The following is a 12,935-nucleotide window of genomic DNA, read 5'->3' on the forward strand; positions in this document are numbered from 1 at the left end:
AAAATCTGAATGCAAAATCCCTAACCCCAGAGCAGTAACATTGTATCAGTGGAATGCAATCTAAAATTGACGGTCAGAAAGTCCATTCTTTATATATTCCAACACTCACACAAGCACCCCAAGCCAAAAGTTGTGACACCCGAAGCGATGCGTTCATCAATTTTACCAGCCCCTAACCCCCGCCGGGCGACCGGCGCAGGGTTCAGCGGACAGCATCATGTACCGATCTGCGCGTCTCACAGGATCGCTTTGGACAAATCCCTGCAAGTGGGCAGAGGCGCCACCTCGGCTCCCCTGGCCCGGGCACCTCCTCCTCCAGGCTGGCCCCCGGCCGCCGTGGTGCCCCTTACCTGCAGGCGCTCCGTGGCCGGCTGCCACATCTTCCAGCCGCGGGGTTTGGCAGAGGAGACGCTGGTGAGACTCAGTGGGTAGCGCCTGGGGGCGAGGGGCTGCTGTCCGGCTTTACATCTGGGGTGGGTGTCCACGGGATGTGCGTCCTAGAGCCGGCCACGGCCGCTGGGCAGGCGCAGGGGGCTGCGAGCAGGAGGCGGCGGCGCGCTCGGCTGCCGGCAACTTGTGGGCACGGCCGCGCGCCGGCTGGGAGAAGACTGCGCAGCTCCGCCCGGGCCCGCGAGCGCACGGCGGCGGCGACCGCTCCCTCCTCTTCCTCCTCCCCCACCGCAGCCGCCGCCTGGACCTGCGCGCTCTGAGCATGCCCAGGGCGGGCGCCCGCCTGACAGCCAACACCCCCGGGCTGCGGGGTCAGAGAACGCAGTGACTACAGCCCCCCAGATCCTGGCGAGGGGACAGCGGGAAGGCCAGAGCCGGCGGCCCTACTCCCCGCGGGAATCCGGGTGGGATGGGGTCTGGGAGAGAGGACAGACTGGCTGGGAAGCGAAGGGCCTGGACAGCGAGGCATCCTGAAGAAAGACACTGTAGCCCCCCTGGGTCCCAGGCTTCTGGGCGGTAAGGACCTCTAAACCGCCTGTGATTTGCCTGGCACTGTGCTGGGCGGCAAACTTCCATTCATGCTTCCCACTCTAGTTAACTGAGCACCTATTATGCTCCGATTCCTCGGCTGGGTTCTGAGGCTAGAGCCGCGCAGAATGGAAGACAAGAGAATATGCCTCCTCTCCTGAGCGTTCATTCCAGCTGGAGAGAGGGTCAACAACAGAGAAAACACATGAACAAGTGCTAAGTCAGGTGGTGATAAATGTTGGGAAGGAAATAAATCAGGGCTGATGAGCCAAGAAGGGAGAGGAGAGCGCCTTAGATGGGGGCCCTGAGATGTTGGGAGTAAGATCCGGAAGGTGGGCGTGGGGAGGGATGACATGCTGGCAGGAGACTGGGGCGCCTGTAGCTGGAGGAAGACAACGCAAGGTCCCCCATCCTTTATCCCTGAGATCTGCCAGGTACCGCAGGAGGCTTTGCCGAACCCAGTGAAGCCAGGGGCCATCCCACCCCTGAAATAACTACCTTTCCTAAAACGCCCTGGCTCTTCACATCCTCTTGATAACTGGGCAAGATAAGTATCAATATCCCATCTATAGATAGAACAAACAAGGCTTGTGGAATTCAGGTCACTGTCCAGGTCACACTGTGAGTGGCTTAGAGAGTGCCCATTCAGATGGCATTGAGGTCGGAGCCCTTGCCACACACCTCTAACTGCTCTGATCATGGAAACACCTGGGAAAAGAGCAGCCATCAGGGGCTGGGGGGAGGGCAAACTTGGCAGGATGGGGATACCCAGCTGCTTCTGGGGGGCTGATGAAGAGTGTGGGAGAAGGTGCTGGGCAGAAGGACTGGAGAGAGTGGAGGAGAACACAATGTATGTGGGGGCTCACAGCCCATGAGAGGTGGGGTCCTGAACCTCGGGGCTGTCAGGAGAAGGGTCCTAATAGTACACCCCACTGGGATGTGTGCACAGCCTGTGCACTGTCAAAATGAACACACCCAGTCCAGAAGGATGTGTCCATTATCGTGTGTAGGTAATGATATTAGAGCGATCCAGAATCCGGTGCTCAGTTCATCAGATCCTCCCAGCAGCTTGGGAGGGACAGAAACCCACATCTCCCAAGACTTGAGGAGCAGAAGATCCATGGAGACACCCAGAAGACAGTCACCCAGTGGCGATTCAGGTCCAGGGCGACAGCCCCCCCTCTCCCCCCCGCTACTCTTCCCCAGGGCCCCAGGCAGCTCCTTCTGGACCACACAGGTGTTGACCGGTGCCACCCACCCAGACAGGCCCAGGACCCTCAGTGCCCTAGGAACACCTGGCAAAGCCACAGAGATGCTTCTGAGAGGCTAGCCTCTGTCTCCCCAGATGACCACAGGACTCGCCCCCTCCACCACCCACACACCCCTAATCCCCCTCCTGCCCAAAGCCTTTGAGGACTTACTTTCTCAGGTCCTTCCCTAGCCCCTGCCACTTGCTCTAGACCTATCAGTAAATCCTTGTCATGAGGTGTTGGTGTGTCAGCCCCACGTGAAAATACATCTCACATGCTTTGTCATGCGGTCTCTGTTGTGAGATGATATTTTTACTTTTCCAGTAACTCATGCTGCTCACCTCCCACACCTAGAAAATTTCTGATGAAAATAATAGACTTTCTCAGCCTCCTAGTTAGTTCTCTTTTATCAAATCCCAAAGCAGAAAGAACTGCACTTCATGACGAAAATCTAGAAAACCCAAATGCGCATATTAAACCTCTCCGGAAGCTAAAACAGGAATATTCAGTTGTCTTCAGACTTCAGCTTTGAAACCTTCCTTAGTTGCAGATGCCTCCATGGAAAAGTGACTTTGTTTTAAATAGCAGTGGGATGAGATAACAGCCTAAATTCACATCGCATTAGAGCGTTAAATCCTCTCTTCTCACCTCCGAGTGTAATTAATTGTTATGACTCAGTAATACAGCTTTTAGTTCAGAGTATGATGCTATTTAAAGAGAAAAGTCTTGGGCTCTGTAGAGATTCCTTTCAGTTACCAGTCCCACTGCAAACAGATTTGGTAAAGTAGAAAATGTGTTTAAATTCAAACAACACTCCTGTTTCAATTTCCTTTATGCCACGAATCAGGAAGTGGGGCGGGGGGGGGAGCGGACGTGAGAGTGGAAGTGAAGGCTGGTGGAAGTTGACAAAAGGGATGGGACAACCTCCCACCCATCAATTTTGTTCCCAAGTTTTCCCATTCAGGAGCAACCTGCAATAGAGGGTGAATGAAACAGAGACATCTACTGGCGAGAGGCGGGACTGCATTGTGATCTCCCGGTTCTGTTCAGGGACGTGGTGACCTCCTTACCCTCCTGGTGAGTCTGAAGGTGCCTCTTTACAGTGTAAACAGGTTTGCCCTGAGCAAGGAATCCTTCTTGAAACAAGCAGAAGGTGTCTGAGTGCTACGAGTGGAAATGTTAGAAACATAAAATGTGTGCCTAACTGCATCTGCTTAATCCCCCATACTTATCTAAGCGGGTAACCTTAATAAATACCATTTCAAGGAAAATGACAAAAAATAAAAAAGATTCACAAGGCCCAGATACATTATAAATATAATGTTTTGTCCAGGAAAAGAATTACAACCATCCCTAGAAATTTTTGCAAGCCAGATTAAACCTAGTTCACAATTGTGAGCCCTAAGATAAGCAACCTAAATGTTTAAATCAGGAGAATGGTGGATGAAATCATATCCAACATATTAAAGAAATATTAAAATATTATGCAGCTATTAAGGAGGAAAATTATGAAGCTGTGTTGCAGCTGGAAAATGCTAATGGTTTAATTATAGATTTTTAAAGATAGGCTAAAATGCATAATTTGAATACATGTATAAAATATGTATCAATCTCAATAAAAATTGAAAAGGAACTAGGACAATGGGGAGACTCAGGTTGAATTCCAGCCTTTGAGCTATCTATTCTAGGTTATGACTTTTGGTAATTATTTGTGTTACAGAACCTCAGATTTTTCATCTGTATAAAGGGTGATAATACTACTTAATACTTAGAATTACTGGGAACCATGAATGAGTCAATGTGTGCAACATGCCTGGCACATCGTAGTTGTACAGAAAACATTAGTTTTCATCCCTTTACTTTTCTCCCCGTTTTTATTATTGAAATGATCAAATTCTTACAAAGTGGCCCATGTTTCTTGTGGTTAAGTCATTTCCATTTGGAATAGTCATGGATTTCAGTTATTTGATTTATTTTCTCCAACAAAAATGATAAGCCACATTTAATCTTATTTACCTTTCTAATTTAGTCAAATGACCAGAGAATTTTATTCTGATTATATATTTAGCAGAGCAAGCTATTGGAAAGTCGTTCTGATGGTGTCATTAACCCTTATTTCAAAAATCACCAACAACAGCTTCAGATGAGCAATCTACAAAAGTCTGAAAATTTCTTAAACCATTTAAACCTTTCTGTAGTGAGGAAGTCACTGGCTCTTGTCCTTACATAGTGATAGGTGTTTATTAGGGTGTTAAGATAACCCTTCCTCCCTTAAAATGAAATCTTCCCAGTTCATCTGCCAACTTGGTTAAAAGGCAAATGGCACAGGACTGGTTCATGCCCAGGATGCATGCTGTCATTCTCCTATTCAAAACTTCCTCGTACCCTCACCCACCATGGAGACGTGGTAGGCTAATTTCAAAGGCGGCCACCAACATGCTCCTCCCCCAGAAGTCGAGCCCTTGCCTGTTTGTCTCCTCAGGGGATGGAATGTATCTGCACCCTCTAAATGTGTGCTGGACATTATGGTTTGTAAGCCAGGCCCCATGCAGAGAGGGCAAGGAGAGATGAAAGCCAGAGGCAGACCACTCCAGATGGGTAGGTGGCAGATGTAATAAGAAGGAAACTTACATACAAGGCTTGTATGTAAGTAGTTCTCTGCGTCTGCCGGCCAGAATCTTAAAAGTTTATATAGAGGCCGTAATGGGGTTCAGTCATGTATTCAGTCCAAATGGTCTCAACAGCACATTGGTCTCTCCAGGCTGAGTCCTGGAAAACAGCTCCCACTGTGGGAATGGTAGGCAGCAAGCACATTCCCAAGACAGGGAGGGGCTGAGGAGGCTTCCATTGCTCAGGTCCAGCTCTAGGATCAACTGGCAGTCATGACCTCTCCATGACCTTCTCCAATAGACATGTGACTGGCTTTTGTCAACACAATGTAACACCTGTGACACTGTGGGAGTTCCAAGCTTGGGCCACAAGGGACCTTGCACCTTGTACTGCCACCTTCCTGGAACCTGAGATCATCACAGGGAGAAGCTGGATTAGCCGCCTTGAGATGCGGACTGTGGAGAGAGGGGCTAAGCTGACAGCATGTGAGCGAGCTCGTCTTAGCATACCCAGCTCAGTCACACTACTGGAGGACAGCAGCCTCATGGGGCCCCCCGAGGAGATCAGCAGAAGAACCTCTTGGCTGAGACTAGCCCAAATTGCCGACCCATGGAATCATGAGCAAATACTACGGTTGTTTTTTTTTTAATCCCTAAATTTTGGGGTGGCGTGTTAGGTAGTGGTAGATAAAGGATCCAGAAAACATCACTAAGTGTTAGTCTTTCCCACTAAGTCTCACATCCTTCTCAGGATTTCTTCATGACTGACTTATCAGAGTTGGCCCAAAATGGAGTCTAACATAAAGACATACTTCCTTGTTGTTGTTTTACTCCTGCTGTCACGCTTCCCTCATGCCCACCCCGTTCCTAGTCTGAGCATATGTGGGCCACGCTTCCGTGCTTGCTAAGTTTTCTAGTAAGTCCTTTGGAAAGGAAGATGAATGTGGGCTGTGCTTCGGGCGTATGATAATCAAGGTAGGTGTTGGGTCTAGCACAACATGCAATGAATGTGAAGGTATCTGCTCTGTCGCAGCCCTTCTCATTCTCTCTGAGACACTGTCCATGTAAACGACATCCTGCCCAGCCTTTTGGATAGGTGAACACAGCACCTATTCCAACGAGAGCCTGGGGAAGTGAGGCTGGAATGGGGGGTGGGGCTCGGATCTGCTTTCACCACATTTAATCCAGACAGGGGCAACTCTGTACTACTAGTGTTCTTTGCAGACTGGTTTCTAAGGGTCCCTGCTGCCCTCATAGTCCTGACTAAAGATGAGCAAATGCATCCTCACCAGGGCTGGTGAGAAGCCACGCCTTATGCTCTCTTCCTGCCTCTTTGCTTCTCCATCTGAACTGATTTCACACCAAACCCTCTTCCTCGGCATTGCTTCAGCCAAAGACATGACTTGCCCAAGGTGGTTCTCCCTTCCTGGGAGCAGCCCACTTCCAATGCCCAGTTAATGTGAAGTGCAGATGCCTCTGCGGGGTACAGTGGCCAGGGCCACCCCAGCGGGAGGCCTCCTACTGGGTCAGCCACAGCCTTGGTTGCAGCCACCTCACAGTTCACCATCTCTCCTTGTCCCAACCTGTGTCCCTCACCTTCTTTCAGGGCCTCAAGTGGGGATTTGGGAGCTAGACCACCCACTGGATGGCAATAGATAGAGTACTGATCATTTCTGGAATGCTGTAGCTAGGCGATTGTTAAAACTTTAAGTGGCGATGAACTGAAACGGGATACAAATGGAAGGGAATGTGCTGATGGCTGCAGTGTCTCAGGCATTACGGGGGTTTAGGTGAAGTAGTAATTATGAGGATTATAGAATCAGATGGCTATGCTGAGTGCTGTGAATGCATTGGAGAAAGACAAAGAAATTAAGCTGGTGACTACAGCCAGGTGTGAAAGCCAGGCTGCCTCCTTCCCAGCATGTAAAGAGACTCACACCTTCTGCATTTAAGTGGAGAAAACTGAGGATTGGCCAGAATCAGTTATATGGGGAATGGAGCTCTCGAGAGAGAAGATTGAATTCTCCACTCCAAAAAGCACGGCGTCAAGTTCAGGAACCTGAGGGGAAAGAGTGATTCCCTGAGGCTTGCTGGGAACACAGATCAATGCCCTTAGAAATCTGGAATCCCCAGATACAGTGACCTCTCTGAACCAAGAGAAGTGTGTGCAATGGAATAGTACTCAGCCATAGAAAGCATGAAATCTTACCATTTGTGACAACGTGGATGGACCTAGGGGTTACTATGCTAAGTAAGGGAAATAAGTCAGGCTAAGAATGAGAAATACAATATGGTCTCACTTATATGTGGAATCTAAAGAACAGAATAAATGAGCAAACAAAACAGAAGTCAATTCATAGCTACAGAGATGGGAGGGGGTTGGGGTGCTGGGTAAACAAGGTGAAGAGAGTCATAATTACAACTGGTACTTACAAAACAGCCCCAGGGATGTAAAGAACAGCATAGGGAATACAGTAAATAATATGGTAATAACTATGTATGGTGTTAGATGGGTACTAATCGGGGGGAATCACTTCATAAAGTATATGAATATCTAACCACTATGCTGTACACCTGAAACTAATATAAAATAATTGAATGTCAACTGTAATTGCAAAATAATAAAAGAAAAAGAAATAAAATAAAATAGAAAAATAAAGAATTAAAATCATACAGAATATGTTCTCTGACGACAATAGAATTAACTCAGAAATCAATAACATAGAAATGCTTGGAAAATCCACAAGTATTTGGAAATCGAACAGCACCTTGTTAAATAACCCATAGATCAAAGAAGAAATCACCAGGAAAATTTTAAAATAATCAAATAATAATAAACATCAGCCTATCAATATTGTTGCATGTAGCTAAAGCAGTATTTCGAGAGGAATTTATAGTTTCAAATGCTTACATTTTGAAAAGAAACAATGCTAGAATCAAATATCTAAGCTTCTGCCTTAAGAATCTAGGGTTAAGACAGAGGGGGATAACTGGGACTCCCCCACATTGCTGCTTGGGGTATAAAATGGCACAACCATTTCAGAGAACAGTTTGTCAGTTTCTTATAAAGTTGAACATGTGCTTATTATATGACCCAGCAGCTCCATTTCTAGATATGTCCCCAAGACAAATGAGTACCTATGTTCATACAAAGACTGGTACACAAGTGTCCCTAGCAGGTTTATTCATCATAGGCCAAACTGGGATCCAAATATCAATCAACGGGTAAATGGTGAAGCACGTTGTGGTATAGCCTTACCACAGAATATATTTCAACAGCAAAATAGAACAAACTACTAGTACACACCTTAACATGGGTGAACCTTGAAAACACTCTGCTGAGCAAAAGAAGCTGGATACAAGAGGCTGTATGCTACATAATTCTATTTCCATTAAATTCTAGGAAAGGCAAAGCTTATCTACAGACACATAACAGAAAGAAGAAAGTAGTTTCTTTTGTGTGGGGGTGCGGGGGGGCAGTAATTGAAATCAAATGGATGTGAGGGAGCTTTCTGGCATAATGGAAATATTCCGTTACCTGATTGTGGTGGTGATGAGTCAAAACTCATCAAACCGTATACTTAAAACACGTGCATTGACTTCTGTGTAAATTATATCTCAAGAGATTAATCTTTTACACAATTTTTTTCCATTACAGTTGACATACATTATATTAATTTCAGGCGTACTATATAGTGGTTAGAATTTATACAGCTTACAAAGTGAGTTTCTCCTTCAACTCTGTTGACTGCTGACCACTCACAACTGAGTCCCACCCTGAGCTCTGCCCTTGGCCAGAGGAAGCCAGCTTGCCCAAGGTCATGGCCCCTCCTTGGGGACGGTCCCCATGTGCTGACCAGTTGATGCAGGGATGCAGACGCCTGTCTCAGTGGGCGGCACCTCTGAAGAGCCACCCAGCTCCAGACTGCCCTGCACGTCAGCCGAGCTCTGTTAGAACAGCATTGCCGCCCAGCCTCTTCCGTGGCCCAGTCTGCTTCTGCCGCTTCCAGGTGTGGTTTCCTAGAGAACGCCCCCATAAACCTCCTGAACGTAAATCTTCACTTCTGAGTCTGCCTACCAGAGTACCTGAGATACCAGGATAAAAAATGTAGAGTTAGCGAAATCGACTTCCTCTTGCTCAAACTACATGTGCATGAGCCCTTCTGGAGGGGGTTAGTATCCCCATGTCCCTTCTTACACAGCACAATACTCTCCCTCCACTCCCTCCCCGTCTCTGTCCCCTCTACACACACCAAACAGCACCCAAGCTCCAACGCAACATCTCGCAGAGGAGATTTCTGGAAGCTTCCAGAAATTTAAGCTTTACAATAACGGGCCTCTACCATTTTCCTGTTTTGTTTTCAAATCTATTTATGCCCTTTTTTTTAATGGCAGGAAACACCCGAGGTGTTTAATTACAGTGAAATACATTCATTTCCAAGGCTTTTAAAGGGAGCAATAAAGGGACTAGACAGCAAGGGGTTAGTGTCGCTAATAGGTGTTTGGGAGGGGTAGATGGTTGGGATGTTCCCATGGGTAGAATGCTGTTGAGTACATGTACATACATATAACTGTGTCGAGTCGAGTTACAAATGAGAACCTTTCTTCTATTGCTCGTTCATGAGATAAGAGAGAAACTGGGAGAATGCCGTCCAGTCACACTGAGCCATGATCCCATCCCAGCAGCTGCATGAGCTAAGTTGGGGCTCCGGGAGAGTGGCTGCACATGGCAGCGAGGTCCTGAGGGAATGGGGCTGCTTGTGTGAACGCAGAGGCCTGGACAGTGGTGGCCCCTCCCAGCCTTGGTACTTATGCGAGCTTTTGGAGAAATTAAAGATGCTTTAAAGATCAACTGTGACGATTTCCTCCTATAACACAAGGGCAATAAAGCACTAACGTCTTAAAAAGGCATTAGGAAAAAAAAAACCCCACTTTTTTGTTTCTGATTATAAAAAGTAATACGTGCGGAATTTTTCAAAGCTGGAAAATGCAGAATTGTATCAGGAAAAAAATAACCATTTCCCGTCATCCCGTCAAGCCGAGAAACCAGTGTTTTAAAACACTTGGGTATATATCTTTGGAGGCATTTGGATAAACAGATAGAAAAATGATTCCTATAAATATTTATATAGTGTAGGTTATACTATACATGCAATTTTGAACCCGGCTCTTTTCCCGAAATGCTCCACGCTACACTTGTGTAAATACTCTTCAGCTGAAGCGCCACCAAGGGCGAATGTGCACAGGTCCTCGGAACAGCCACGCTGCTTACAGAGCTCCCCGTGGGGGGGGGGGTGAGGGCCCAGTCCCCTCTGGGCCCTGCAGGGCTTCCGGACACTCCGGACCACGGGTGAACACGGTGCCACAATGTTAACTTGTGCTCCTGTCTTCCCAACATTCTTCTTCCTATCTTCTCCAAAATGGTTCTGTGTTTACTTCTCATAGCTGAAACGAAAGTCACAATCGATGTGGAAAGGAGTAAAACACAAAACTGAACACACCATGGGATCTCCATTCAGGTCAGAAATGTAGCCCAGCTCTGGCTGCTGGGGGGAAGGGAGGAGTCTTTTAGGAGCAGGGCTGTCCCCGCCCCCACCCTGCATTCAGAAAAGATACATAAAATGAGGAAGTGCACGTCCACCACCCTCTGTCTATCTGACCACTTAGATTTCTCTACTTCCCCTAACTCAGGGTTTTTCAACCCATTTTTCATAGGTTGTAATATTGGTTTAGTGTGTCATGATCAGCATTCTAAAAAATTAAATGGGATAGGAAAGATAAGAGCAAATATCAGAGTGTGCCACACATAACAAAGGTAAGTATTGCTTCATGAAGCATTTGTTTCAGCTCTGTGTGTGTGCCTGTGTGTAACACATCATGATGCAGCCTGTATTCTTACTGTGTGCCAGCAATGAAGCCTAATGTCTTTCCCCCGCAATCTGCACGGCTTTTGAGAGGCACCACTTTCAAAAAAGTGTCCAGTCTGTCAAAGATTCCCACTGTCCCCCAGTTCCCTGCTTCCTACATTCCCAACACACACACACACACACACACACACACACACACACACACACACACACACACTATCTATCTATCTCTATCCCCAACCTTCATTCCTATCTATGGTTTTAAAAAATTACAAAGGAATAAAGATAAGGATGGGGATAGAGATAGAGATAGAGATAGCCAAAAAAAAATGTTTTAAGGCAAAAGCAAAACTAACAAAAATAGGAAACCTTCAAATTGTTTGATAACAATTATCTCTAGATGATGGTTCTGTAGGCAGTTTTTAACTTTACCTTTCACTTGTTCTATAATTTTCTCAACTTTCTCTTACAGGTAAGAATTCAGGTGCCAGAGTCAGACAGACCTGAGTTCAACTATGATTCCAAAAACTCACCAGAGACAAAAACCATAAAAACACTCCCACGGCTGTAAATACACAAATCAATGTGAATAAACACAATGTTCCATAACTTTTATAATTTTGAGTATTTTTAGTTAAGGTGACATTCTCTCCCACTGGCAATACATAAACTTTGAGCACCGTGTACATGTCCCCAGTGAGAGTGTGACCTCAACAGTCACTCTCGCTTCTCTTGGGCTACCTCCAGGGAGTCAGCTCTTCCATCCTACCCTCTCTGGCATCGAATTTCCAAAGCAACTAAAAGTCAGATTTTAAAACATTGCACTGAATTAAGGGATAGTGTAGCAACGTTTCGACGGTTTCAGTCTCTGGTGACTTACTGAGTTTTTCAATATTAAACTTCAGAGCTGATACTCATCATGCTACAATTTTGAGATATTTCCCCCCAAAAAAGTTCCCTAATAATGGCTAGAGTATATAACAAGGGAGTCCTTTCTTTTTTCTACAATATATTTCACATATATATTATGCAATATATAATGAATTCATAAATTCATTAACATCTCTTGCTCCCTAGATAATCAGAATACTGTGATGTCCTCATAAAATGTAGGAAAGCTTAATTAAAGTCTTCAAACATCCATGAGGACACCAACGTGTGTAGAGCCCAGGACTGGGTACTAGCCCCAGCCCTGCCACGGTGTGACTTTGGGAAAGTCACTTCACCTCTCCTAGTCTCATTTCTCTCATCTATAAAATAAATTGTTTAGATTAGTTTACCAAAGCTTTGTTCCAGCTTTAAAATTGTATTATTCTCTCTTTGGCTAACTATCCCATTAAGATCATATAATGTGGTACATCAGTAACACTAATGGAATTCTTTAAGACCCAGCCATGTCTGTTTCAAATTGTTTTGCTATCATTCAATTCTATTTTTAGAGCAGGAACTGCTGTGTGATTTGCCCTTTGGGGATCCCTAACTGCAAATATGGTAGGTGAGGGTGGACCAGGGTGGGGAAGGGTAAGAGGAGTGGGATTCAAAGTTATTTGATACCCTAATATGTTGGTGTAAGGCAGATGAGATATTAAAACAGGAAACCTCATCCCATAAAACACTGACTCCTCCTTGGTTGCTAAAAACATGGTGTTACACTGCTAATGGTGGTAGTAGTAGTTTCAACAGCTTTCCCCAAAACTAGCTAATTCCAAACACATGATCCCACACGATACCCACTGGAATTCCACATGGTAAATTTAACAGTCCTTACCCATTGCAGGTTACAAAGGTAGATGATGATGATAGATAGATAGATAGATAGATAGATAGATAGATAGATAGATAGATAGATAGATAGATGATTGATCGATAGATGATAGATAGATGATAGACACATAGATACATAGGTAAATAGGTAGATAGATGATAGATAGATACACACTTGTATGTGTGTGTGTGTATATATATATATTTATATATATATATATTTTTTAAAGCCATATATATATATATTTAAAGCCAATATATATATATATTTCAAGCCATTCTCACATTGAAAAGTTAACCTCTGGGTAAACAAAGAATTATTATCTATGCCTTTAGTTCTTTCCCAATGGTTTTCAAGAAGAAAAAGAAAGAGGCATAAAAATAATTCCCAGAATGACAGGGAAAGCCTATTATGGAGAAATTCTTTTCCTGACAAGAAGATAAAATGAGAATTAACATAGTAAGGA

The 12,935-nt window shown here is 45.3% G+C and overlaps 1 protein-coding gene and 1 long non-coding RNA gene across 2 annotated transcripts in view; one reads left to right on the top strand and one right to left on the bottom strand.

The window, feature by feature from the left end:
* The window catches only part of PID1 (phosphotyrosine interaction domain containing 1), a 234,428-nt gene extending 233,748 nt beyond the window's left edge, over window positions 1-680 (bottom strand). The window contains exon 1 of the mRNA XM_019657115.1: window positions 351-680. Within this exon, the coding sequence (XP_019512660.1) occupies window positions 351-380 (30 nt within the window). The 5' untranslated portion in view covers window positions 381-680. The remainder of the gene's footprint in view (window positions 1-350) is intronic.
* LOC109390524 (uncharacterized) lies at window positions 327-11,253 on the top strand. The gene is made up of 3 exons (XR_002125593.1): window positions 327-414; window positions 3,180-3,305; window positions 11,177-11,253. It is a non-coding gene; the product is annotated as an uncharacterized LOC109390524 (long non-coding RNA).
* The last annotated feature ends 1,682 nt before the right edge of the window (window positions 11,254-12,935 follow it).

Source organism: Hipposideros armiger, unplaced genomic scaffold, assembly GCF_001890085.2.
Source record: "Hipposideros armiger isolate ML-2016 unplaced genomic scaffold, ASM189008v1 scaffold_273, whole genome shotgun sequence".
NCBI classification, from domain to species: domain Eukaryota; kingdom Metazoa; phylum Chordata; class Mammalia; order Chiroptera; family Hipposideridae; genus Hipposideros; species Hipposideros armiger.